We start from the raw sequence: 27,895 nt of genomic DNA, 5'->3' as shown, positions 1-27,895 counted from the left end.
GTACTGGCACCATGCCCGAATAGGCCATTTTCGATATATTAAAATTCATACTTGGCTTCGAGGCTTGGGGGAATAAAAATGTATGATTCCTTGCTGAGCGTCAAAATGTTATCTCTTTTTTTATTACCTCAAGCCTCGCAGCTAAGTATGAATTTTAATATATCGGAATTGGTCTATTCTAGTTTGGGTACTTGAAAAAAGGGTCTGTTCACATTATAGTGTCCAACGAGTACCGTACTAGGGCACCGTGCGCGGGCAAGTGTAAACAAAAGTAAGCTTATTAGTCCAGACAATTCCTTGCTCCCAGCTTTATTTTGATAATTATACCGTCACCTTCGACAAAAACGTAAACGAAAGGAGCAATTTTATCAATGTTGACTTTGTAGTTCTCCATGAATAAGAAAATTCTGCGATAAGAGTAGATGCTTTCTAAACCAAGATATTGAAAGTTTCTAAAAGCTTCGAAACTAGGAGTTACGATCTCTTCTGAGACCAAAAACCTCCACCAATCTACTAGACAGCTTCTGGCTTTCAGTTTTCTTCAATCGAAACTGATATATTTCCGACAGGATCACCAGAAAATGAAACGTTTCAGAAAAAACAAAAACACCAACTTCGTGATTGTTTTGTTTAAGTGTTTGTTAATCAGTAAGTTATCATTATAAATATAAACAATCTTTGAATGAAATTTAAATCAAATTACTGAAACGAAATTTTTGACCTAAGGTCCAGTGAATTCAGTTAGAAATGATTTCCTTTGTGTGCGTGATTGTCTAAAATGAAACTTTTGAACTTAGCCGGAATAATAAGAAATATGAAAAATTATTTCAAGTTTCTTTGGAAGAATTTCAAACCGCATGCTTGTGATTCGTCACATGTACCTTCCGTTGCCTGAACATAAAAAGGCAGTTTTTCCAAGCGAGATGTTGCTATTTTTCAATACACAGGAGGCTGAGCTATCCTTAAAATTAAGGTGAGTTTTGTAGTCTTAACGACTGTTTTAGCAAAATAACTATATAAACTGTATAAACTAACTATTTGGTAAAAAGGATAAAAATTTGTTTGTTATAACAAGAAACTTCAGAGAGCGAATAAATGGTCTAAATTAAGGTAAGACCACTCAATTTATAGTTGTCATGTTATCCCCAGCAGAAACTAAAGATTTTGCTGACCAGTTTCTGAGAATGGCGAATAGAAATATTATTCCTAGACTGTCCTGATTCGGATGTATCTCAGGAAACAATTTTGAAAGAATTTATTTGTTTCAATAACAGCTTCTTTATCATTCCATTCAATTAAATAGATTAAACGCACAGGAAGGAGATGGCCGGTCAGGGAGATTACGTGCACAAGATTTGGTCATTATCCAGTCAACGCTTCTTAGAGTTAGAACTGCCCGAGGATGCAGCTTCAGAAAAGGAGCAGGGGAAAAGTATTTTTATTTTCTCTTATTTCTATTGATGTGCGAATTCCAGCGTAAATTTATTTGCAACTGCAACGTAAGCGTATAATTGTCGCATTTGCTTTCAAGCTCAAAAACAAAAACTGATGAAAACTCAATGAACTGATGAACACATCTAATTACTATATTAATTTACAATTCGTGAAATATATTTTAGCTTGCTTTGACTTTCGTGACGAAATATTAACATTGTAGTTTAATGGACAGGTGATTAAATTTTAGTTTTTACTCTTAAACTATAATTATAAATAGCTTTTGCATTACTGTATGTACTTGTATGGTCAGGCAGAAAATGACTATAAACAAGACGGCGTACATTTTGAATCCTCGTCCAAAACAGGATAAAAACATGTGGCTTTTGTCCTAAACAGGGTCAGGGTTTCAAACCCTCAGCGGCTAACCTATTCTCAAATATTAATCCAGTACAACCTGGTAGCACCGTGGGCAACTTTTATAGACTTTCTAGGCTTGTTTTGGTGCCTTTGTTTAATTTTTTTGTGTGTGAGTGTTTGTGTGTGGATTTTGTTCCAAGATGACTGTAAATGAGTAAGTTGTTTAACCTAATAATTTATATATACTGTACATTTTCATTCAGAAACCTATAATGCCATCTTCACTGGAACAGGGAAAGAAGATTTGAGTGAGTAACAAACATTTTTATTTATTTATTTATTCATTCATTTATTTATTTATTTATTTGTATAGTTAATAGCATGATTTGTAGTGATATTTGGCATAAATACCACGAGTGATATTTCGAAATTGTTATACGTAATTTCACGAGCCTTTAGGTGAGTGGAATTTGAGACAATTTTGAAATATCATTAGTGGTATTTTTGCCAAATATCACGTACAAATCATGCTGTTATTTGTTTATACTACTACCCGCAAAAGGTTTGTAATTTTTACATGTAGGTATTTCAAATTAAGCTGAAATACCACTGCTCTAAGCCAATCAAATTGCAGAAATTTCTCATGTAGTAGTATAAATTTAGTTATTTGTAATTTTGATGTACTACAACTCAAGGATATGTATTATGCATGAACTATTAAGCAGCCTGTTGGATTTTACGACTGCATTGTCAGTTTGTATTTGCTATTAATTATTGGTGCTAATGGTATGTGTTCATAACCTATTGCGGATTATAGATTATAGATTGAGTACACTGAGTCTTCTGTAGAGAACAGGCTCTTTGGGTTGAGCATTAATCATATCAAACATCGAGGCGCCACTTTAGAAACAAGAAGGGGATTGGAGGGGAAATATGTGTCCCGTAATTTTTTAGGATCTTTAGTACTGGGTACGAGCCGGTCTGCTATTGGCCAATTTTTTTCCCTGTTCTTAATAACAGTCCCAGAAGTCTTTGCGCAGTTAGCTCGACCCAATTTCCTTTTCTTTTCTCAACTGATGAATTCTGAAGAAAATCATGCATTAGGATCCCCATCATGGGCTTAATAGTAGTACTACAATTTACTTCCAAAACCTTTTTATTACCTTGTCCTTCTGGCCGAAAGTAAGTTGCCAAAAACAGATTTTTTTTTCTTTTTACATACTTAGGCAAAATAACTTTCAAGAAAAAGACTCTGATTCCACACGTATTTGTATATTACCTGGTATTTCAAAAGGACTCAGAAAACTACAGCATGGAAATTGATGAATTTGGCGACGACACCGATGTATTTGTGAAGGTAGGTGAACACTATCTTAAATGATTGACAGAATATTTTAAAACATGTCTCAGATTATAAATATCCAGATTACAAAGAAATGGTGATTGTAGGGCTCCCTTCTTGTAGCTCTTTATCTCACAACCACTAGAAATACGTTAATCGCAGAAACTCGTAAAGCTCAGGGGAGGGGAGGGTGGCCCCCAAAACGTGAAGGGTCTGCAATTAGGAAAATTTTTATGTCAGGTTACGGTTCTCAGATGATGTTTCACTTCCCAGCATCTGCTCGCAGAAACACTTTGCCGACAACTTGTTACCACTTATTCTAGAATTCTAATTCTCAAATCCATTAATCATTCATAAAGAAAATACAAGTTAAGGAAATTTTAAATGTTTAATGAGTGTTTAAAAATCAGATGAAAAACTGCTCTCTTTTGAATCCTTAATTTGTCGTTCTAGAATCATTTTGTTTGAGAAGTAATATCGAACATTCGACACAGTGTTTCATCAACTGTTAAAACACCTCGAAGTTCGTTAAAAATGCTCCGCTGCGCGTCGTAGTTTCAACTCTCTTCGCTATGTTTCATCTGGTGATGAAACAGTGCGTCTCATGCTTGATATATTACTTAACTGTGTATTTGGATATTTTATCTCAACAGCGTATGAAGCCAGACAAGCCTCCAAATCCTTCTATAACATTCATCCCCCAGACAATATCCAATGGACCTTTCTCGGCTCTGCTTGCTGTGAAGCCAGCCTGGACCAGTGGTGAAATAGAAAGATACGTCAATAATAAGTCCTGTGAGAAAAAGTACCTTTGTTCAAGGTGCGATGGGACTTTGGCGTTGAAGTCAAACAATACAGATGACAAGGGCTTGCCCCTTAATCCCCATCCAGATATATTCTTTCTTGAAATAGATGCCTAGAAACTGCATTCTAAGGAATTTTTCTCCAGTTCAATCGAGTTAAGAGTGAATAAATAGAGAAAATAAACTCACTTAAGGTAATTCCCCTGTAAAGGTAGTACTATCCATACTTTTTTGGTATAGGACATTTAAAAATGCAATAAAAAGATGGAGTCACCACGTTTAAGACTGTTTTCGCCATATGTGTCCGATATTCTATTTTTTGCACGCGAGATGTTCGAAACTTTAACTACCTTCGAAAATTTTATAAAGCAAAAACCATGAATGTTACTGGACCAGTGGCGAAATAGAGAAATATGTAAAATTTCTTAAAAAAAACAATTGAGAAAAAGTAACTTGCTTAACCGTTCAAATTTGCTGCCATTTTAGCACTCAGTTTGTTTTAGTCCGTCTCTCGGAAGCCTCTCGCAAAAAAGGAACTGTGACGTATAAGTTTAAGGAACTACAGTCAACTCCCGCTACAAAGGACACCCCAATAAAGCAGACAGCAACCTCGTTCCCAGGGTCTCTCATGAGAGACCCTGGGAACGAGGTTGAGCGGACAGTAGCTAAATCCCCGAGAAAAACAAATTACAGATGTTTGACTGAAATAAACTCCCGCTATAATGGATACCCCGATAAAGCGGACAGTTGCTAAATCCCCGGGAAAAACAAATTAAAATGTTTGACTGAAATAAACTTCCGCTATTACGGGCACCCCGATAAAGCGGAGAGTAGCTAAATCCCCGGAAAAAACAAATTACAGATGTTTGACTGAAATAAACTCTCGCTATTACAGACTCTCGCTAAGGAGGACATTAACTCGAGGTCCCTGCAGTGTCCGCTATAAAGGCAGTTGACTGAATAAGGTAAATTAAGGAAAAAAGTTTTAGTGCTTGCTTTTAAATTGGCCAGTTTTTGAATACAGTCAACTCTCGCCTTGCGGACACCCTGCTATAGCGGACACTCCGATAATACGGACAGCAGATAAATTCCGGGCAACAATAAATTACAGACATTTGACAGAGATAAACTCCCGCTATTACGGACTCTCGCTACAGAGGACACTAACTGAAGGTCCCTACAGTGTCAGCTATCAAGGGAGTTGACTGTATTTACTGTTTCAGGAAAAATATTGTTAAGTGTTTCGAGGTTTTTTTTTTCCTCTGAAAAAAAATTCGTATCTATGCTCGCTAAAAAGTATATCTTTCACATGTGAATATGACGACCAAAATAAATTGGAAAATTCTTCTGATATCTTCAAAAATCTTCGGAGATCTTCCGAAATCTTTCGAAATAATCGGGAATTGTTGAGATCGGCATACTTCTTCAGACCCAGTGCGCAAGTCAAATTTATTCATTGTTCCACTAAAATAATTCCTCCTTTAAAACCAGCTTACCTCCATCCATATTAGGTTGCGCCGTCTTCTTTTGCCTTTTTCTTGGACATAAAGGTATTATTAGTCCGGCTAATGGATATAATTCCAATCAGTTGTCACACGTAACGCTTGTCCCTAGGGCTTCTCGCATTCCGTCCCTTTTTCTATCGGTGGTGACTAGAATGGATACCTTAAAATCGGGTTGGACAACTTATGTTTATTACAAAATTCTTTACTCTAACCACGCTATTCTTGGCAAGGCTTTTGGTATTAATATTCATCTTCTTAAATTTCCCAGATTCTAGACTTTTTGTATTCAATGGTTTGCATTTTTAATTTTGATGGCGTGACAGTAAAAACCAGCAAGTAATTATACGAATTTACTAGGCATATTTTTTAGAAAAGTGGGGAAATAAGGGTAAAAGACAGTTGTGCAAGGAAAAGAGTTGAATACAGGGTTTAGTACCAAAGTACAGTGATTAAGTTAAGCACTGCTTTAAAAACGGCTAGCTTGCAATAATATAATAATCAATGCAATGTAAATACCCGGGGTCGGCAGTTATTGATTGTTTGATTGATCAGGGGCACCCAAAGTCAATTTTCGGAAAATATCTGTTCCGAAGACGATTTCAGATTTAGAATTTTCGGAAAATTTGTTGTAAAATTTCTTGCTTGCCTCCCTCTCCTAGGATTTTGGAACATTTAAAAAATCATGGTATGATTGGCCATTTTTAACGCATTTTTACCCTAGAAAACTCACCTAGAATTTTCGGCAGCATTTTTCTGGCTGAAAGTTTCGAAAAGGTAAGTTTTGATCCCTGTAATTTTCGGATCACTAAACTTTCAGCTAGGAAATCCGAACAGATGAAGAATTTTTAGGGGATAAAAATCTGCCTATATCTACCGTTTAAATACTAAAATACGTTTAACAATGCTATGTTTAAGTGGTTTTGAACTATATTCTCGTTGGGTGCCCCTGATTGATTGTTCCCTTGATACGGATGTGGATTAGATATCAAATGAAGCGGGTTCAAGTCCTACGTAGCTACTGTTTTCTTCAGTTGTCCTTATTCTCCTATTTTTTACTTTGATTTATAAGACTCCTATCATGTATTTTGAGAGAAGATGACAATCTGACTTTGGGGTATCCATTCTGGTCACATGTTTCTATCAGTTAATGTCTTTTTACTGGATATTGTAAACGCCTTCCAAATTTGGTCAACCTTAGCTGGTTATGAACGATTAGACGGGGGATTTGAGCAAATAAGAAACGGAGAAGGTACTCTTTTGCTTAACAAGCACTATGAGGTGCTTCAAACCTTGCTCTGAATTCGAGTCATGACTTGCTTTTGGACATTTTTTAAATATCCAGTTAATTTTAGCTTTTTTGGCTAAAAATCCTGCAATATACAGACAAGTACCATGAAGCCATTGTGTTGTGGGTTCTGTTAAATAAAATGCCTTTTCCAAGAAAATAAATGTAGATTTTCTAGACGTAAAATCGGCTTCAGCCTTGTACATTCTAGATAAAACAATGCAACCTGCGATCCATAACAACACAGAGACGCTTGAATTGATCTTAAGTGATGAATAGGAAGTCGGGCTATTCCCAACTTGCTAAGTGCAATTTCAGTGCAATGCAATCTCAGACTGTTTCTCGAAAACATACTGCATTCTTAAGTATTTGAAAATATCGTTTCATTGTTTTATAAACTATTTGCTAAACGAAATCTGTCATCCGCAGCATTCTCATAAACGTTCGATCCATTTAAACGGACCGGCTCAGAGATACCCGAATCTTCCAACCTTCCCCGTTGCCCCTTTGCCCTCCCCCCACCCCTCCCCCACACTGTACGTAATTGAAACCAGCGATCGTCACAGTTGAAAAACTGTTTTTAGCAGCCTCAATGCTCAGTTATCCGAAGATGATCTGTTGGCAATCGTAGCTCAAGAACAAAAAGTAACGCGATCAAAACATTTAGGCGACGACATGTCACTATTACGGTAATCGTATTTCAAAATCAAAGGCTCCTAGGAGCGAGCTCATGGATGAATTAAATTAGTGTCGAAAAGACAGCTCAATAATCAAAGAAAAACATATAAATCTTTTTGAACGGTTCATTGTGTACGGACTTGCGAAAATACAGCGTGACTCGATCGAAGTATCCGATTGCATGTGCACCCGAATATTGTAGAAACTTTTTATCAGCGCAGCATTTCTACTTACAAAGCAAAGATCACCTTTAAAAGCAATTATTAACGCTTTTTAGTTGTAAAATAATTTGCGTTCTCATGTGACTGTCAAACACTTTCCGAACGACAATGCACTTTCTTGTAAAATAGCCAAGTTTTACATAAGCACAAGTTTTATTTAAACCGTGGTTTTAAACAATATTTTAATGGACCTCGAAGGTTTCCTAAAAGTGCGATGCTTTTAAATAAATGTTTCCATATGCTGTTCACAAAGAGTCCGTAACGGTTAGTATGTGTAGTACGAGCTATATTAAATACAGAATACAGGCGTTTATGGTTAAATTGAACTGCTTTAGAACACGCTTTTGATAAACACGACCTAAAAAAGCAGTACGTGCTCTGACCTAGCCAAGTAATTTAAACGCAGTCGAAGTATCCGATTACCTTTCTCCACTTGAATGTTCTAGACACTTGTTTATACCAGCGCAGCATTTCTTGTAGAAATTACATTAATAGCCCTGCTAAATGGAATCACCGACAAACAAAAGCTTACTTTAAGGCAAAGATCACCTAAGAATTCAAGCAAAATAGCGTAACGCTTGTTGGTTCAAAAACCTGTGATTCTAGTTCACACAACATTAATTCATTCCCTGTTTGCATACGTAGACAAATGGTCGAACGGATTCGTCCAAATAACTGAATAAACCACAATAGATACTCCTCAATGTCGCTTTAACAATTCGAGGACCTTTTTTTTGTATTGATTATAAGGCTCTTTGGCTTATTCGCTTTTCGCTGAACGAAATCCCATCGTCAGGCTGCAATAGCTCTTTCACACTCCTGTTGATCGCATCTTCTCCATATCAAGTATAATATCGGGAACAAATGTGCACAATTCGTCCAAATATGCAACAATGAACCACGCTCAATTATTTCAATGTCCTTTTAACAATTCTAAGTCCATTTCTTGCGGATGATATTATCAGTGTTCTTTAGAATCTTTCCATTTATACAAAACCCATCTCTATAATTGATGTGTCGGGAAAAAATTCGCCTTAGTAGTACCCTCTAGAATATTCCAAACATATGTGTAAAAGGCACTTGGAACAAAAGTAATACTAAGTAAGGGAGGTAAGAGTAAAGTGTCTAATCTGACTTTAATGAATAAATTAGTTAGAATCGAGTGAGTGAGTGAGTGAGTGAGTGAGTGAGTGAGTGAGTGAGTGAGTGAGTGAGTGAGTGAGTGAGTGAGTGAGTGAGTGAGTGAGTGAGTGAGTGAGTGAGTGAGTGAGTGAGTGAGTGAGTGAGTGAGTGAGTGAGTGAGTGAGTGAGTGAGTGAGTGAGTGAGTGAGTGAGTGAGTGAGTGAGTGAGTGAGTGAGTGAGTGAGTGAGTGAGTGAGTGATCGAGTGCCATTCGAGTGCCTCCAAAAGCCCATGGCATGACTACGTCATCCATGAGCTAAAAAGATAACATAGTCATACGATCTTCCAAAATAACAAGGTATCAAATGTTAGGAATTTTATCATTCAGTGACCGATGAGAGGGCTTTAACGCTTCAACGGAAATAAGCGTGCTAACGTTTGTGGTGAAAAAAAAACTGAGTACAATGCTTCCGGGGGTGTTTATTTTTAGAGAATATGCGAGAAAACGTAAAATTAAATGTCCTCCTTGTGGTACCCCTCGTCCTCTAATCTATAAAAGCTCTCTATTATCTCTTTACTGTCGAAGCAGATTACTCCACTCACACCAATGGAGTCTATTTGTGTGTATTGGACAACCCTCACGTTTTCTCAGTATTTTTAGTTCTTCGGAAAATGTGAGGCATTATCATGAAATTTCAAGGTAATTGAATGCACAGTTTAATTTTTATTGCTTAGAAGTTTGCGCACGTACCACAACAGCATCGCTTTAACCACTTACAGTACTTCAAACTGATCAAAAAGAAAAAAAGTGAAAACTAATGAGCAATGGAAAAAAAATAGTGGAAAAATTAATTATAGGATCCACATCTTCAGCTAATCCTTATTAAGTTGGTAAAAATTGAGAAAAAGTATCACAACTATTTACTGAAAAAACTGTACCTTATAAAATCTATGTAAAATTAGCTTGAGTTTGATCGTCCGGGTGAACGTAGTCCTGCATAGGACTGTTGTTGTTGACAGTGACTGACGTTTCGACAACCTGTGAGGGATCATCTTCGGAGTCAAAGTGAGTTGTATCACGTCAGTTGATGGTATTATACAAACTAACTACGAAAGAACGACTGGAGAACTGACAATTTGACGACTGTTTAACTTTGACAATAGACGGATCGAAACGCACCAGTTACTGATTACGAGTCTTCATAGCCAATAACGTCAAGGCTTAACTGATAGACGAGCAATAACATCGCGAAAAAGTTGACCAATCAGATCAATAACCAGAGTATAATACCATCAACTGACGTGATACAACTCACTTTGACTCTGAAGATGACTTCCGCACAGGTTGTCGAAACGTCAGTCACTGTCAACAACAACAGTCCTATTCAGGACTACGTGCACCCGGACGATCAACGTCAATAGACTGCTCGCATTCTGTTGTTATATGTAGTTGCTTCTTAATTCATTTCGGCTAGGTAAACACTACAAGTGTTGGTGTTTCCGCCGGTGCACTCGCAGTGGCACGATAAAATAACCCCATCAGAGCAATTTAATTTTTCAGTAAAACCTTGGTAACGATGGTTGTCCATGTAATCCCACACCTTCATTTCGCCGGTCCCCACTCCAAGCGTGTTGACTCCTAAAAGTGGATTGGAGAAAGCAATAGTGACGTTGGTGTTATTCATCTTATAGGTAACGTACCCTGAACATCCTGCCATTGACCAGTCTCTTTCATAGTTGAGGACCTTTTGATGGTCGCCTGCGTTAATTGTTTTCGGCCAACTGAAACCATCCGCGAGTCGTCCGCTGTAGTACCATTCTTCCATATACGACATAGAAAATTGCGTCTTGTTAGTGATCTCCACCAGGCAATTGTGTTGCTTCACCATTATGTACCTACAAAGTTTAAAAGCTTATTAGCCTTGGAAAACAGCCGACATTTGGCGACGCCACCGCTAGTTTTCCCAAAAAAAGTCTTCTGACAAACGAGCGAAGAAACTCCATACCGATGACGCGTCCACTACCCAAATCTGGGTAGTGCCTCTGATTGGTTGAAGCAAATTTCCCACGCGGCACGACTAATCAGAAGCTTTACGCAGATCGGAGTAGTGACATGTCGTCAGTATGGAATTTCTGCACTCTTTTCCCAGACGCCATTTCGCGAGGAAACCAGTAGTAGCATCGCAATGTCGGCTGTTTTCTCAGCCCAAAGAGCTATGTATCTTAACTTTATTGTCGGAAACATCTGATTCTTTGTAACCAAGCCAACAGTTTAAGTGAGTGGCTAGAGTATTTATCGAAAGGGAAGGATCGGGTGAAAAGAGGAGGAAGATGAGAGGGCACGACTGTTGTGGGCCAATACTCCTCCCCGTTTAGTTCTTTCATAAGAGGGCTCCCACGCGCGCGAAGAGCCCCATACTCATAGAATATGGTCAACTTCTTTTCGTTTGGTTGTCACGTGATTGACCGAGCGTACGTACATACGTACGCGTCTACGGATTGTATGGGTGGGGTAGGGAAGACTATCAAAAGGCAGGGAGGTGTGTCTCAGGCGTGTCTTGGCAAGTCCAGATCTTTTACATTGGAAATTCACAATATGGTCAATTGACTGCTGTCAAAACAGAATAGCCATTAACTAGTATCTCATGACCATATCGCGGGCTCATGTGTCAACTCATTAACGTCACGTAATTTATTTGGAAGCTGTCCGCTGACCAGTTAATTGTTTTACTAGATCGCGATCATTGTTCAATCTCATACTTTCTAGCTAGTTTGGGATCGGAGCACAGGGAAACTGATACACATATTGGACATCAATGTTGCGATCAATTGACAGCTGTCAAAGCAGGGTATCCGCTGACCAGTATCACTTGACCGTATGGCGGGCTCAGGTGTCGACTCATCGAGCTCAAGTATTTTTTGAAGTTATCCGCTGATAAGGAACTGGTTTTCAAATGATCGCAGGCTCAAGTTTAATTTTTTTAAAATTCATATGAAATATGTTGTGTTTATTTGCCGCACAATTAAAATTTTGATTTCAAACTGACCTCGGACGCGAAAATTCAGCTAGTTGCTACAAGCAGGGAAGACAGTTGCTTTCGACTTTTCTCACCATGTTCACGCGTTGGTCTCGCTCTACGTCCAATTTTTATACTCTGATTGGTCAAAATTTGACAGGTGAGTTCATGCGGAAAATTTATGCAGCATCTTGAATCTTGTTTACTTTGACAGCTGAAGCTGGCGGAGTTTTGTGTCAACTTGTGATGTTTTTAACTGTCTTTTTCCACAGGATATACAAAGTGATATCCAGCTGCTATCAGGAGTCTTTTGTTATTCATGGCTAGTTTGTTTATTGGGTTTTTGGTTGAGAAATACGTCACTTGTCAAAGTCTGAAATCCGATTTCGGATGGCATCGTTTTCGTTTTCCCCCTGCTCAATACTAATGCGTAAGAGGGTTGCAAAGTCTGAAGCAATACTGGCCTTACTTGATACCTTTCTGGAGCTGCAGCTCGAGTGGTAAGCCTGAGTAATTATTGTATTTGATGTTTGTTTTTTATTTCTAATTCAATGAAGTCGAGCGTAGTTTATGCGGCTATTTTGTTGTCTGATGTTATCAGAAGTTGACTGATATGCCTGATAATTTTGGTGATGACTTCATGGAAGTACTCTCCCGAGGGACAGGCTCCCATAATAAGGCGTGAGAAGTGTGGCCCCACAACCCCTCCTCTGGTGTCTGAAAGGCTGTGATGCAGCGTGACTCTTCGGCTAGCGTGACTTGTAAATAAGCTTGTGACAAATCCACTTCTGTGAAAACTGTTGCGCCTTCCACTTTCTGTAAAATTTCATCCACTATTGGTATTTGTACTCGGCGTCGTGTAAGTGCCTGAGGCTGTGTATAAAAGTGGGACGGGGACATCGGGATACGTGTGTGGGGACTTGGGACGTGGGGACGCGAGACGAGGGACTTGAGGACATCAAGTATGGGACGCGGGGACGTGTGGGATGGGGACGCAGGGACGTCAAATACAGGGACGCAGGGACGCGGGATGTGAATGATTATTGCAAAAGTCGCAGGCAAATGCGATATCAGTCACTTTCCTCGTGAATATGTTTCGGTGAAGGCAATCCACCCTGCCCTTCCTTACGGTTCCTCCATACCTGTTTACGAAGGGAAGACTCGGCGAAGACCCCCTGCATTGAAGAAAGTGAAACCGTTGTCCTGGTCTTCTTGCTGATGGAATATTGGAGCCTAAAGAAGGGTAGGGTGGGTTGCAGTCGCATAAAATTATGTAGAATAACACCATTCGATTCCAAATAAATAAAAATTAAGTGGCATAAGCGAGCTTCGAATCCCGAAGTGCTAACTCCGAAATCCATCGCCTGTACCACTAAACCACAAGGGATTCAACTATTGTAGCAATATTTATTTTGTTCTACATATTTTTAGTGGCAAACTTAACAGTAAATGCTTGCTAACAGTACTTAAAGGTTGATTTCCACTGACGCGTTTTTGGCTATGCACGTAAACGCAAGTAAATTTTAATCACGTAAATAAGATAGAGGCGAGATATAAATTGTTGAGATTAAGCCTGAAGTTGAGCGACATTCTACTTTTACGTACGTGCGACCTTTCATACATTGCCTCTGTTTTATTTGCGAACGTAAATTTTTCACACGTACGCATGGAAAAATTATGCGACAGCGGAAATCAACCCTAACCCTTATCACGATAGTTTGAGTGCGCTTACTCCTATTATAAAGAAATGTTTTGTGTAAACATCATAAGGTTCCAGGGTGGTTTTGGAAGATGGAACCTAATGTTGACCATAAATAACACATTTTCACGAAGAGATATAGCATTTACCTCCGACTTTTGCAATAATCATTCACACCCCGTGTCCCCTGCGTCCCTGTATTTGACGTCCCTGCGTCCCCGTCCCACACGTCCCCGCGTCCCATACTTGATGTCCTCAAGTCCCTCGTCTCGCGTCCCCACGTCCCAAGTCCCCACACACGCGTCCCGATGTCCCTGTCCCCTTGTCCCCGTCCCACTTTTATACACCGCCAGTGCCTGCTTTGGGACGCGCATGTCGAGCACCAGGCGAAGGTCTCCTCCATTGTTTGGTATAGCAGTGAGCGCTAGATGATAGCCAACGGGTTTGAACCTTAAACTTTCTCGATAATTGCTTCTTGTTCACATTCATTTTCATGTTCTCAGAGATGCGGTAGGGTCGCTGGGCTATTGGTGTAACGGTTGGGTCGATATCTAGGGTGAATTGAACATTCTTGATGTTGCCCATTCCTTTGAATAATGCTTTGTGTTCGTGATGCATTGCGTGTTCCAGAGAATTGGCGTGAACGTTGACATTGTGTTTTTCTACCCAATCAGAAGCCAGAATGGCGGCGACCGTTAGGAACAGGTCTGGCAAGATATCCCAAGGGGCTCTTCTCGCCGTTCTTTACTTTTCTTCGTGCCATATTTTTCCACCCGTTTAGACTTTCCCTCGCCCACACTATCTGCCCCTGGGTCTCCGAGGATGGGGGAAATGGTCCTCCGCAAAACATACATTGTCGGACTGGTTCGCGTGAAATCGCGGTGTTTGGCTGCGCCGACGATCGACACGATTTGTTTAGCCTGAGTATCAGGTCTTCCTAAGGGGCTATGGGAGAGGAGATAGCCCTCTCCCTTTTTCGCTTCCATCCTTCCCCTCTTCCCCTAGAAACGCCTGATACTCAGGCTACGATTTGTTGCGCTGTTTGCCCTGTTGGTAGCGAGCGGTGAAATTTGTTGTTTCGTGTGAAACTTGGCGATTACTTTTGAGGCGTTTGGCGTCGAGATCATATTTGTCCAGAAAAAATCCATGATCATAGATTCGCGAAGTGCTTTGCCTCGCATTCTAGAATCCGAAGTATGATGAATAAGCTTAGCCTGTTCCAGGCGTTCAGATAGTAGAGCGCGGTGGTCAGTGGGGAGAAAGCTAAATTGTACACCGGGAAAACGTGGGGAGAACGAGGGGGGCGAGCTATCTGAACGCCTGGAACAGGCTCGATGTTTTGATCTCGTCGTCTTCGTGTGGGAATTCGCAAAGAATGGCTTTTTCTTTGAGACGGTGGTAAAAATTTTGTAAAGCCTCGCCGTGGTCTTGCTTGATTTGCCGAAAGTCGTAGATCCGGGGAGGTACTGCCATATATGGGCTATATAGGTATGTGCCGCTGTGAAGGGTATGGTTTTCAAGCAGTTTACTCTAGGATAGGGTATATAAATCAGAGCGTTTGGGTCTAGAATAGGGTATCATTTTTCAGGAAACTGATCAGTTGGTTGAAGATTTTATATAGACCAGGGATTGTGGTATAAGGTTTTGTTTTGGCTAGACTGTGTTAGTGACCTCAGTAGTTTCTGGAAAACATCTACTCTAGAATTGGGGGGATTTGGGGAGTTTACTCTAGTAAAGGGTAGCAAAATTCAGCTGAACTAGCTCTAGTATAGGTTAAGGGTTCCAGGGTTCTAGCGGCACATCCCCACCCAGAAATTCCCAAAGTACCCCCCGGTCGTAGGGAGTTTCGATTCCCGGGGGGTGGGGGAACTCTGCATATGAAAGTGGTAGGGATGCTTGTCGTCTCGCTTAGGGGGTGTAAATTTCGGATTTTGGTCTCACTTAGGGGCAAAACGCCATCATATTTAGCCGTGAAGGTCTCCTTTAGGGATACACGCGAAAAAATACAAAAATATGTATTTGATATGTACATTTTTAAATCGTTTTATTTACTCCATTCATATAATCCAACTTTTCTATGACATCAATACTTAAAGAAGACGTCTTTGTCCATTGTTTTACAAGAGTGTAATACGAAACTTTGCTGCTGACACAAAACGAATATTTGATCACGGTTAAAAATATTCACAAGCTTGATATTTGATTCTTGTGCCAAAGATGCAATAAGTGAATATGATGAACTGAAGATTTATCACAGTGCTTTTAAAAACTACTTAGGGGTAAAAGTATTCGATGATAATGTCTTTGCCATCATTAAAAGTCACTGTATTTTTCATTTGTCTGTGTTTTAACATGGTCTCTTCTAGGGGTCAAAAAAAGCTTGGACCACGCCCAGATTGGTCTCCTTTAGGGGTTTTATTCAAAACTTCCGACGAGCATCCCAATCCCTTTCATATGCGGAGTCCCCCACCCCCATCCCCCGGGTCTCGATTACCGTATTGTAATCGGTGCCGAGTAGGGCAAAGTATCGAAGATGTCATTTGTGGCCTCGCCGACAAATCGGATCGTAGGGCCGAACTCACGCAAAGTTTTCGAAGCGCCTACGCCACTTCCGCCACTGAAGACCAAGGCTTGCTCTATTGCTGAGTGGATCGAACGGTGGAAAAGGTGGTAAACCGCTGCGAGGAATGATATTTAATGTTGAGATGGCGGTCGCGCCCCGCGGGGGGTACTGCCATATATGGGCTATATAGGTATGTGCCGCTGTGAAGGGTATGGTTTTCAAGCAGTTTACTCTAGGATAGGGTATATAAATCAGAGCGTTTGGCTCTAGAATAGGGTATCATTTTTCAGGAAACTGATCTGTTGGTTGAAGATTTTATCTAGACTAGGTACACAGCTACTCTAGGATAGGGGGATTTGGGGAGTTTACTCTAGTATAGGGTATCATTTTTCAGGAAACTGATCAGTTGGTTGAAGATTTTATCTAGACTAGGTACACAGCTACTCTAGGATAGGGGGATTTGGGGAGTTTACTCTAGTATAGGGTAGGAAAATTCAGCTGAACTAGCTCTGGTAAAGGGTAAGGGTTTTAGGCTCCCAGCGGCACATCCCTACCCAGAAATTCCTAAAGTGCCCCCCCCCCGGGGGTCGCGCCTTCTGCTGCAATTGGTTTTGGAGCACTTGTAGGTGCAGTTTCATCTGCGTTGGTTGGCATGGCTGTGTTTTGAAACCTTCGTTGCGTGAGATGTGATTCGCTTGTGGGAGTTTGCTTGGTTTTCCTCGTCGCCACTTTCGTATCTCTATGAATCCATTTATTGAATATAACACTCCGAGTGATACAGGCAGAATGAAATGAAATTAATTAAGCTATTATTAGATGTCGTAATAAAATGTCTATCATTCCAAAGTAATTCAATCATTCAATGTGTTCTATTTTTAAAACTATAAGAGTTCATTGTTCAATTGTATAATCTCAATTTTCAGTTCATAACTCGATATGACATTCCTCCCTTTCTGTAGTGTAGATCTTATCGGATATATATATATAGGTATATAAGTGTAAATGGATGAATAAACAAAACTGGTTAATAATAATAAAAGTCAAAAATAATAATCAATGTGTTCTATTTTCAAAACTAAGAGTTCATTGTTGCACTAATGACGTCACAAATTTCGGGTCTCTGCTGTGACTCAGACATTGAACTTGATCCGTAAAAGAGTTTGGTATCGGAAAGTCATTTTCGCCCCCGGGTGTTCGCCCCGGGGGGGAGGGGGTACTCCATTCATTACCTATACGGGTATGTGCCGCCTAAAGGGGTCGTGATTTTGAAGCTCCTGGTTTAGAACGGGGTATCCATTTCAGACGCGGTTTCTAGAACGGGGTATAATATTTCGAACGCACGAAGAAAACTCTCCACTTTTGTAAGCAGCCATTTGAAAGCATTTAAGGACAGATTGCATTTAAAAATACAGTTCAGTGCGTTAACAAGCAAACTGTTGTACTCTTGTTGCACCCTAGAACGGGGTGTAAAAAATTGGCCCGTTTCTAGAACGGGGTATCAATTTTAGGGGAAATTATTTCTAGAACGGGGTGCCAATTTGGAGTCCCAGGCGGCACTTACCCACCCAAAAAATACCCAAGTGTCCCCCCCTCCCCCCCCCCCCCCCCCCGGGGTGGTCGCCAACAAGTTTAAGTCGTGTTTGAAGATTTTTATCGTCAAAAGAAAAAATCCAGCTTGCTTTCGGCAACATATATCCTGAAAATTATTAATGTGTGCCAAGACAAGGATAAACATGAAAAAAACCTGTACAGATGAGTGATTTTATTCATAACAAGGTGTATGTAACGGCTGTGTAAATGTATGGATAGCAGAACGTCATAGTTGTTCATAGAAGGCTCAGTTGGTTAAATGTAGAGGCAAAGGATGCTCAATTGTTGTTGTTGCTGTTGTTTTTTTTTTTGTTTTTTTTTTTGAAGTGCGAAGTCAACTCTTATTACGCGGCTCTACAGGATATAAAGTACTGGCAATGGTAAAAAATTCTGCTAGAGGCTTGCGAGAAGCGCATACAAACTCGATTTTCACTTTAGCAATTTCGGTTTTGGAGTATTAGAAGTCAGTACAGTGCTATCTAAAGCCTGGGTTTCATATGTCCCGAAAATCCCAGACGATCGGGGATTTTTGCAGGGGTACCCAACGACTGTTTTCTGAAAAATATCTGTTGGGAGAAGCAAATGTTGCCTAGAATTTTCTTTTGCTTGAGGACGGCTAAAAATTCCTAGATGAAGGTTCCTTTCATGTACAATTTTCGAAGGATATCTAATAAATTTCCTACGATTTTCAGAAGTTTAATTTTTGATATTTTATTACCCAGATCATACTATTCCCCTTAGGAAAAGGAAACCTAAAATTTTCGGATTCTAACTGTGATGGAGAGAAAAATCAGAAAAATTCTCACTTTCGTAAAACGTTAAATTGCACCTAAAACTTTCGGGAAAATAACACTGAAGCCATTGTAGTTTCAAAGAGGCTCATTAACAAGTTCCCCTAGGATGACCAAACAGATAAAAATTTTGTAGCGCAGCTTAGAATGCTTTTCTAGAGATCTAAAAGTACTCTGGATAGTCTAAAAAGTGTTTTCATCCTATTTTGGAAAAAACCGTCCTTGGGTGCCCCTGTTTTTAGCTTTTACCGACAGTTCCAGATTTTGCCAATATATCGAATATGAGTGAAATCCATCATCGAACGGTCCCCGACGGTACAAATTTGGGTTTTCATTTGTCGGGAATGATCGACGACCATCGCAGAAACCTGGGACGCATCGGATAAAAAGAAACGTTCCCGATTCTCCAGATTTGTCCTCGACCATCCCAGACGATCGGGGATACATTGTAAGTGCCGAATAGAGTACCGTGCCAAAAAGAGTATGACGCATAAATTATAACAAATTATTAAATTCCTGAGTCGAGGCGATGACAACTCATGACATGATTAGGACGGAAACCACTCAAATGAGTAAAAAAATTAGACGACCCTAGATGATTGCAAGAATTAAACGCCTGAACTCTTTAAAGTAAGATGTTTTAATTATTCATTTGCCTGTTTCCGTAAATACCTTTCATGACTGGTATCAATGAACATCTATCCTTTTCCCCTGATTCTTTGTACATGTCCCATGATGTCCACCCGCGGTGTGCGTAAGAAGAAATTTAACACCGCATCCAACTAGGCCAAATTTTAACGTCTGTCACACACATTCTCTGTTACGCCGCCGTGCTCAGCAAAATAAAGGCTATCTCAGAATGCGCAAAATTTTAATAAAAGTCAATTTCTACTTTGTTATAAAGATATGGCAAATGCGAAATGTAAGTACAAAAAAAAGGAAAAATTTTTCCTCTTCTTTTTCAACATCAGTCCAACAATTACGCAATCTTTCATAACGCGATTTATGTGCAAGCCAATTAAATGTAGTACAAGATGGAGAATGTGTCAACCCAGTTAAATTTTTATATAAAACTGATAAAAAGAAAAATGCGTGTTCTAAAGTAACTTTTCTGCTACGTGCGTAATTCGGCGTAGCGAGATATAAAATGCTGTAACTTCACTTTCCTACCCTGATGTAAAAAAAACTGTACGCTCTTTACCCTTAACATACTGCTTGCCGAATAAAGTACGAGAGAGAAAATGCTGTAAATTAACTTTTCCTACCCTGATGTAAGGAAAATTGTACGTTCTTTACCCCTAACATACAGCGTGCCGAATAGAGTACAAGATGTAAAATGCTGTAACTTCACTTTCCTACCCTGATGTAAAAAAAACTGTACGCTCTTTACCACTAACATGATGCGTGCCGCATAGAGTACGAGAGAGAAAATGCTGTAAATTAACTTTTCCTACCCTGATGTAAGGAAAATTGGACGTTCTTTACCCCTAACATACAGCGTGCCGAATAGAGTACAAGAGAGAAAATGCTGTAACTTAACTATTCCTACCCTGATGTGAAGAAAACTGTACGCTCTTTACCACTAACATGATGCGTGCCGAATAGAGTACGAGAGAGAAAATGCTGTAACTTAACTTCAATACCGTGTAAGGAAAATTGTACGCTCTCTAACCCTAACATACAGCGTGCCGAATAGAGTACGAGAGAGAAAATGCTGTAACTTAACTTCCCTACCCTGATGTAAAGAAAACTGTATACTCCGGCTCTACCCCTAACATACGGGGTGCCGAAGAGTACGAGAGACAAAATGCTGTAACTTAACTTCCCTACCCTGATGTTGGGAAAACTGTACGCCTTTCACCCCTGACATACAGCGTCCCGAATAGAGTACGAGAGAGAAAGTGCTGTAAATTAACTTTCCTACCGTGATGTAAGGAAAACTGTGCTCTCTCTACCCCTAACATACAGCGTGCCGAATAGAGTACGAGAGAGAAAGTGCTATAACTTAACTTTCCTACCCTGATGTGAGGAAAACTGTACGCTCTTTACCCCTGACATACAGCGTGACGAATAGAGTACGAGAGAGAAAATGCTGTAACTTAACTATTGTTCGGGAATATCCACACATTCAATCAAACACTCGGAACTTGGACTGTATATCTTTATTCCCAGCAACGATCCTCGTTCACTACACCGTACATTCATTAATTCATTCTGCCTAATCATAACAACTCTCTTTTCTTATACACAGTCTTGGCATTTTTGTTATGAGATATCTATGTGTCATATTCTTATCACATCACGCACGTAACATTCAAAAGCAATTAACTTGTCAACTTAATACATTCCTTATCTCTTTAAAAATACACGCGATCAAGGTTTCCATTACTATGTTTAGGCTAAGAGACGTTGTGTTGCGTAACGCGCTATATGTTTCCCAACAACTATTCCTAACCTGATGTAAAGAAAACTGTACGCTGTTTACCCCTAACATGATGCGTGCCGAATAGAGTACGAGAGAGAAAATGCTGTAACTTAACTTTAATACCAGTCATGAAAGGTATTTACGGAAACAGGTAAATGAATAAACAAAACATCTTACTTTAAAGAGTTCAGGTGTTTAATTCTTGCAATCATCTAGGGTCGTCTAATTTTTTTACTTGTTTGAGTGATTTCCGTCATGTCATGAGTTGTCATCGCGTCGACTCAGGAATTTAATAATTTGTCATAATTTATGCGTCCTACTCTTTTTGGTACGGTACTCTATTCGGCACTTTACAATGCCATTTCTATATTAGAATAAAGCTCAAACATCATTTTAAAAACGCTCATTGCGAATTCTATGAACAATTGTCAATTTTCAACAATTTTTCACGCATGCTGCTCATACAAAGCCTTTGAGTGGAATGCAAAGTTTGTCTGAGTCACCGAGGGTCCAAGGTGAAAAAGCTATTTTTAGTCAGAATAGTGCAAAGCGCTTTTCTATAATCTCAGTTAACCAGTTCATAACTCGATATGACAGTGACGTACACGAAATGTCGACTGCTTGTAGCCACAAAAGACAAGCTCACTCTTTTCTTGAGTATAGGGCTGTATGTAACTGTAATTAAATGATCAATCGTTGATGTACGTGATTGGAAAACAGTGTAAAAAAGCTTTAAAAGATCCAGCAAATGAACTAATTGGCATGAGTGCATGAGTGGCATCCTGTCATGCCCTGTACATTCTGAACAAAGCATTAATTACTAATTTTCATGGATAGAACCACTGGCACAACATTTTAATCATAGCTACATAACTACAAGAACCATCTAGAGATTAGTCTTTGATGAGACACGAATTTCAAAGGTAGAGCTCTGCAGATCGAAGAGGTAAGTTAACCATACCTACAAAATGTGGTACTATACGTTATAATCTGAGCCTTGAGAACTAATCATATTTGCTCTTAGTACAAACCTTGTATTTATACCCAGGAGAAAAAGGAAAATCGCTGGTTAGCAACAGAAGACTTGCAGACGTACCGTCAGTTAGAGCAGAGAAAATGACAGCGGAAGTCAAAAGGGATGATTATGTAAGAAACAATGGCCCATTTTATATATCACATGGCTTTTTTGACAACCGCGGGCCAATTGTAACGAAGGCCTTTTTTCGACAAACGTCAAGTGTTTTTCAACACGGCGACGGTTCCAGCAAACTTTCTCCTGCCTCGTACCCAGACGCGTTCTATAGCAATTATCTTTTTAAGACTTATTTTGTTTATTTCTCGGTGAATATGGGCCAAGAAGCTAAGACGGCTATGGAAGCTATGAAAATAGAGGATACATGCTGTAAAGAAAATATGTTTGATTGTGATGAAGCTCAAAACAAATTTTGGAATAAAAATAATGATGCATGTTAGAAAAATGTTTTGATTTGGTGTGGGGGAAAGACCTCTAGAAAAATAAAATGTCTCAGTAGACAAATTATAAACGAGAACCTACATGATTTGCTGACTTTCAGGAGTTTCAGAGCCAAAATGAAAACAAAAAATGCTTTATATAAACTCTATCTCCAATGTAGCAGATTTGGTTACTCTTTTATTACAGTTAAAATTCGCCCTCACTGTCATTCTTAAGGTAAAAGTTCTTTTGAATTCTACACTTGTAAACAAGACGAAAAGGGCTAATTAACTGATGATTATAAATAATGCTACCATTTTGAAAAATACAGATTTTTTTTCAGGCTGTTACTCTTGCTTTTTGTACGCCAGATAATAGCCTTTGTTCAGCCTAAAGAAATTATTTAGATTTTGAGTCAATGTTCACTTCAAGGACTGGAATCTTCTCCATTTGACCCCCTATACACTTGTCTTTGTCACTGGTGGAGATATGTTGATAAAGATAAATTCCTCTGAGGTCATCATATCCTTTATTGTAACAGCGGAGCCCATCTTCTATTACCCTTCCCTCTTTCTGTACCCACCTCTTGAAAGAAAAACTTGCCTTTTATAGCTATATTTCCATGATCCACCCATTTAGGATCTTGACTGTATCTGCACAGGGTTGCCTTAGTTAAGCACACAAAAAAGTGGCATGGAATGCGATGGACCTCATGTTTCACAAGCTTGTGAGCCTTAAATAGAAAATTTGCTTACGGACTAGCCCAACTTCTAGCATACAGTGACTTAAAGATGTTCTTAGCGAGACGGGGGGGGGGAGTGATGAGCAGAATCTGTATTCGTGGGCAACTTCAGCACTTGCAGAATAAACATAAAAACGGAACCCTTCAGTTTTCTTTATGCAGTATTTTAAAACCGGGTAGTCACGAAAGTATAAAAATTATTAGGTTTTTAGAAAGAAAGGCTCCTTTGGTTTATAGTAAGGTCATATAGGATATTACATGGCCGTGCGGAGATACGAAATTTCTGTTCGAGCGTTGAAAAATATTTCATGAGTGAGCGCAGCGAACGCGTGAAATATTTTTTCAACACGAGAAGAGAAATTTCGTATCCTATATTTATGATATAAATACCAATGAAATACCAAAACATTTCACTTTAATATTTTTTGGTGGGAAAGGCAGGATTTATTATGTAGCCATAGCAACGGTGATATTTTCACCCGTGAAGATAACATGTTATTTTCACATGTGAAGATATCAAGTTTGGGCGCGAAAGCTCACCTGGTATTTCATTGGTGTTTATATAGTAAAGTAATAGCGGAGCTCTGGCGCGCCTACGGAGCACCATGGGTAAGTAAATCTACCCATCCCAGAAAATTTGGTAATTACGTGACCGTACACCGCCCGCCCGCCCGTCCGTCCGCACCACAGGGCAACCAATGTTCAATCTCACACTTTCTAGCTAGTTTGGCTGCACAGGAAGACTGATCTTACGCACATTGCTCATCAATGTTGTGATCAATTGACAGCTGTCAAAACAGGGTATCTGCTGACCAGTATCACCTGACCGTATCGCGGGCTCAGGTGTCGACCCATCGAGGTCGAGTATCTTTTTGAAGTTATCCGCTGACAAGTTACTAGTTCTCAAATGATTGCAGGCTCAAGTTAATTTTTTTTAATTCATATGAAATTTGTTGTGTTTTATATGTGCCGTAGAATTAGAAACAAGAAGGGGACTGGAGAGGAAATATGTGTCCCGTAATTTTTTAGGATCTTTACTGGAGACGAGCCGGTCTACTGCTGGCCATTTTTTTCCCTGTTCTTAGTAACAGCTCCAGAAGTCTTTGTACAGTTAGCTCGACCCAATTTCTTTTTCCTTTCTTAACTGATGAATTCTGAAGAAATTCTTTTGATTACCTTGTCCTTCTGGCCCAAAGTTAGTTGCCAAAAACGGATTTTTTTTTTCTTTTTTTTTATACTTAGGCAAAATAACTTTCAAGAAAAAGACTCTGATTCCACACGTATATGTATATTACCTGGTATTTCAAAAGGACTCAGAAAACTACAGCATGGAAATTGACGAATTTGGCGACGACACCGATGTATTTGTGAAGGTAAGTGAACGCTATCTAAAATAATTGACAGAAAATTTTAAAACATGTGTCTCAGATTATAAATATCCAGATTACAAAGAAATGGTGATTGTAGGGCTCCCTTCTTGTAGCCCTTTATCTCACAACCACTAGAAATACGTTAATCGCAGAAACTCGTAAAGCTCAGGGGAGGGGAGGGTGGCCCCTAAAACGTGAAGGGTCTGCAATTAGAAAAATTTTTATGTCAGGTTACGGTTCTCAGATGATGTTTCACTTTCCAGCATCTGCTCGCAGCAACACTTTGCCGACAACTTGTTACCACTTATTCTAGAATTCCAATTCTCAAACTCATTAATCGTTCATAAAGGAAATACAAATTAAGGAAATTTTAAATCAGTTAATGAGTGTTTAGAAATCAGATGAAAAACTGCTCTCTTTTGAATCCTTAATTTCTCGTTCTAGAATCATTTTGTTTGAGAAGTAATATCAAGTATTCGACACAGCGTTTCATCAACTGTTAAAACACCTCGAAGTTCGTTAAAAATGCTCCGCTGCGCGTTGTATTTTTAACTCTCTTCACTGTGTTTCATCTGGTGATGAAACAGTGCGTCTCATGCTTGATGTATTACATAACTGTGTATTTGGATATTTTATCTCAACAGCGTATGAAGCCAGACAAGCCTCCAAATCCTTCTATAACATTCATCCCCCAGACAATATCCAATGGACCTTTCTCCGCTCTGCTTGCTGTGAAGCCAGCCTGGACCAGTGGTGAAATAGAAAGATACGTCAATAATAAGTCCTGTGAGAAAAAGTACCTTTGTTCAAGGTGCGATGGGACTTTGGCGTTGAAGTCAAACAATACAGATGACAAGGGCTTGCCCCTTAATCCCCATCCAGATATATTCTTTCTTGAAATAGATGCCTAGAAACTGCATTCTAAGGAATTTTTCTCCAGTTCAATCGAGTTAAGAATGAATAAATAGAGAAAATAAACTCACTTAAGGTAATTCCCCTGTAAAGGTAGTACTATCCATACTTTTTTAGCAAAAATTAAAGATGTATAGGACATTTAAAACTGCAATAAAAAGATGGAGTCACCACGTTTAAGACTGTGTTCGCCATGTGTGCCCGATATTCTATTTTTTGCACGCGAGATGTTCGAAACTTTAACTACCTTCGAAAATTTTTAAAGCAAAAACCATGAATGTTACTGGACCAGTGGCAAAGTAGAGAAATACGTAAAATTTCTTTAAAAAAATCAATTGAGAAAAAGTAACTTACTACAAGGAGCTAAAACACTTTTTTGTATTGTAATTATAAATTGACTGTCTTGAAAAAAATGTAGAAAAATTAGACCGAATGGTCATCATCTCATACTTCCCCGTTAGCTCCAAATTTTTTTCATGATTTGAAAACAACGTAATTTTTAAAGAATTTTTTTCTTTAAACGTTCAAATTTACTGCCATTTTAGCACTCAATTAGTTTGTTTTAGTTCGTCTCTAGGAAGCCTCTCGCAAAAAAGGAGCTGTGACGTATAAGTTTAAGGAACTACAGTCAACTCCCGCTATAACGGACACCCCGATAGAGCGGACAGTAGCTAAATCCCCGAGAAAAACAAATTACAGATGTTTGACTGAAATAAACTCCCGCCATAAAGGACACCCCGGTAAAGCGGACAGTAGCTAAATCCCCGGGAAAAACAAATTACAGATGTTTGACTGAAATAAACTCCCGCCATAAAGGACACCCCGGTAAAGCGGACAGTAGCTAAATCCCCGGGAAAAACAAACTACAGATCTTTGACTGAAATAAACTCCCGCTATAACGGACACCCCGATAGAGCGTACAGTAGCTAAATCCCCGGGAAAAACAAATTACAGATGTTTGACTGGAATAAACTCCCGCTATAAGGGACACCCCGAAAGAGCGGACAGTAACTAAATCCCCGGGAAAAACAAATTACAGATGTTTGACTGGAATAAACTCCCGCCATAACGGACACCCCGATAAAGCGGACAGTAACTAAATCCCCGGGAAAAACAAATTACAGATGTTTGACTGAAATAAACTTCCGCTATAACGGACACCCCGATAGAGCGGACAGTAACTAAATCCCCGAGAAAAACAAATTACAGATGTTTGATTGAAATAAACTCCCGCTATAACGGACACCCCGATAAAGCGGACAGTAGCTAAATCCCAGGAAAAAACACATTACAGATGTTTGACTGAAATAAACTCCCGCTATAACGGACACCCCGAAAGAGCGGACAGTAGCTAAATCCCAGGAAAAAACACATTACAGATGTTTGACTGAAATAAACTCCCGCTATAACGGACACCCCGATAAAGCGGACAGTAGCTAAATCCCAGGAAAAAACACATTACAGATGTTTGACTGAAATAAACTCCCGCTATAACGGACACCCCGATAAAGCGGACAGTAGCTAAATCCCAGGAAAAAACACATTACAGATGTTTGACTGAAATAAACTCCCGCTATAACGGACACCCCGAAAGAGCGGACAGTAGCTAAATCCCCGGGAAAAACAAATTACAGATGTTTTACTGAAATAAACTCCCGCTATAACGGACACCCCGATAGAGCGGACAGTAACTAAATCCCCGGAAGAAACAAATTACAGATGTTTGACTGAAATAAACTCCCGCTATTACGGACACCCCGATAAAGCGGACAGTAGCTAAATCCCCGGAAAAAACAAATTAAGGATGTTTGACTGAAATAAACTCCCGCTATAAGGGACACCCCGATAAAACGGACAGTAGCTAAATCCCCGGGAAAAACAAACTACAGATGTTTGACTGAAATAAACTCCCGCTATAACGGACACCCCGATAGAGCGGACAGTAGCTAAATCCCCGGGAAAAACAAATTACAGATGCTCAGGTAAATTAAGGCATGGGTCCCCAATGATTCAGTATAAAAAAGTGATGGAGGGTGGTCTATCTCCGAGTACGTAAGCAGTAGAAAGATGAGACTTTGCCAGATACATACATGTGTGGTTTCTGTCAATTAGGTCATGTTTAATTATGCAAATGTTGTCACGTGACTCCACGCGGCCAGAAAACAATAAAAAGTCTTTAAACAAAAATGGCAACACTTTTTGTTGTGAGTTATTAAACCGGACTGGTTTAGGACAATGTGTAATGCAAGCATCTACAAGACTGTGCTTGGCCTTTTTTGAATTTTTTACTGTTTTAGAAAATAAACGGCTTTTTCAACTAGACCTAGTCGGCCCAAAGCAATTGTATCCCATCTTAAGGCGCTTCGATTTTAAATATCTAAAAAAGGCCAAGCACAGAAGTGATACATTAAACGGCATTAACATTATGCAACCGGTAAAATAATTGATGACACACGAAAACGTGTTGCCGTTTGAAGAACAAGCTTTTTCAGCCGATGGAGGTCACGTGACCTAATTTGCATAATTTTAAAGCTTAAAATTGACACAAACTAAAAATGTGGTTAGCTGGCAAAGTTTTATGTC

General features: G+C 39.4%; 1 protein-coding gene across 2 annotated transcripts; it reads left to right on the top strand.

The window, feature by feature from the left end:
- Window positions 1-891: 891 nt before the first annotated feature.
- On the top strand, window positions 892-25,487 carry LOC140921906 (uncharacterized). 2 transcript variants are annotated; one of them, XM_073371914.1, is made up of 5 exons: window positions 892-973; window positions 1,304-1,432; window positions 2,058-2,102; window positions 24,273-24,403; window positions 25,045-25,487. In XM_073371914.1, the coding sequence occupies exons 2-5, from the start codon at window positions 1,324-1,326 to the stop codon at window positions 25,309-25,311; spliced, it is 552 nt and encodes a 183-aa protein (XP_073228015.1). In that variant the 5' UTR covers window positions 892-973; window positions 1,304-1,323; the 3' UTR covers window positions 25,312-25,487. The 2 variants fall into 2 exon arrangements, with proteins under 2 accessions (XP_073228015.1, XP_073228007.1); XM_073371906.1 differs by lacking the exons at window positions 24,273-24,403; window positions 25,045-25,487 and adding exons at window positions 3,021-3,151; window positions 3,790-4,222.
- Window positions 25,488-27,895: the final 2,408 nt, after the last annotated feature.

Source organism: Porites lutea, chromosome 1 (assembly GCF_958299795.1).
Source record: "Porites lutea chromosome 1, jaPorLute2.1, whole genome shotgun sequence".
Taxonomy (NCBI): Eukaryota; Metazoa; Cnidaria; class Anthozoa; order Scleractinia; family Poritidae; genus Porites; species Porites lutea.
Note: the sequence above shows the minus strand (reverse complement) of the source record. Positions and strands in the feature narration are given on the sequence as shown.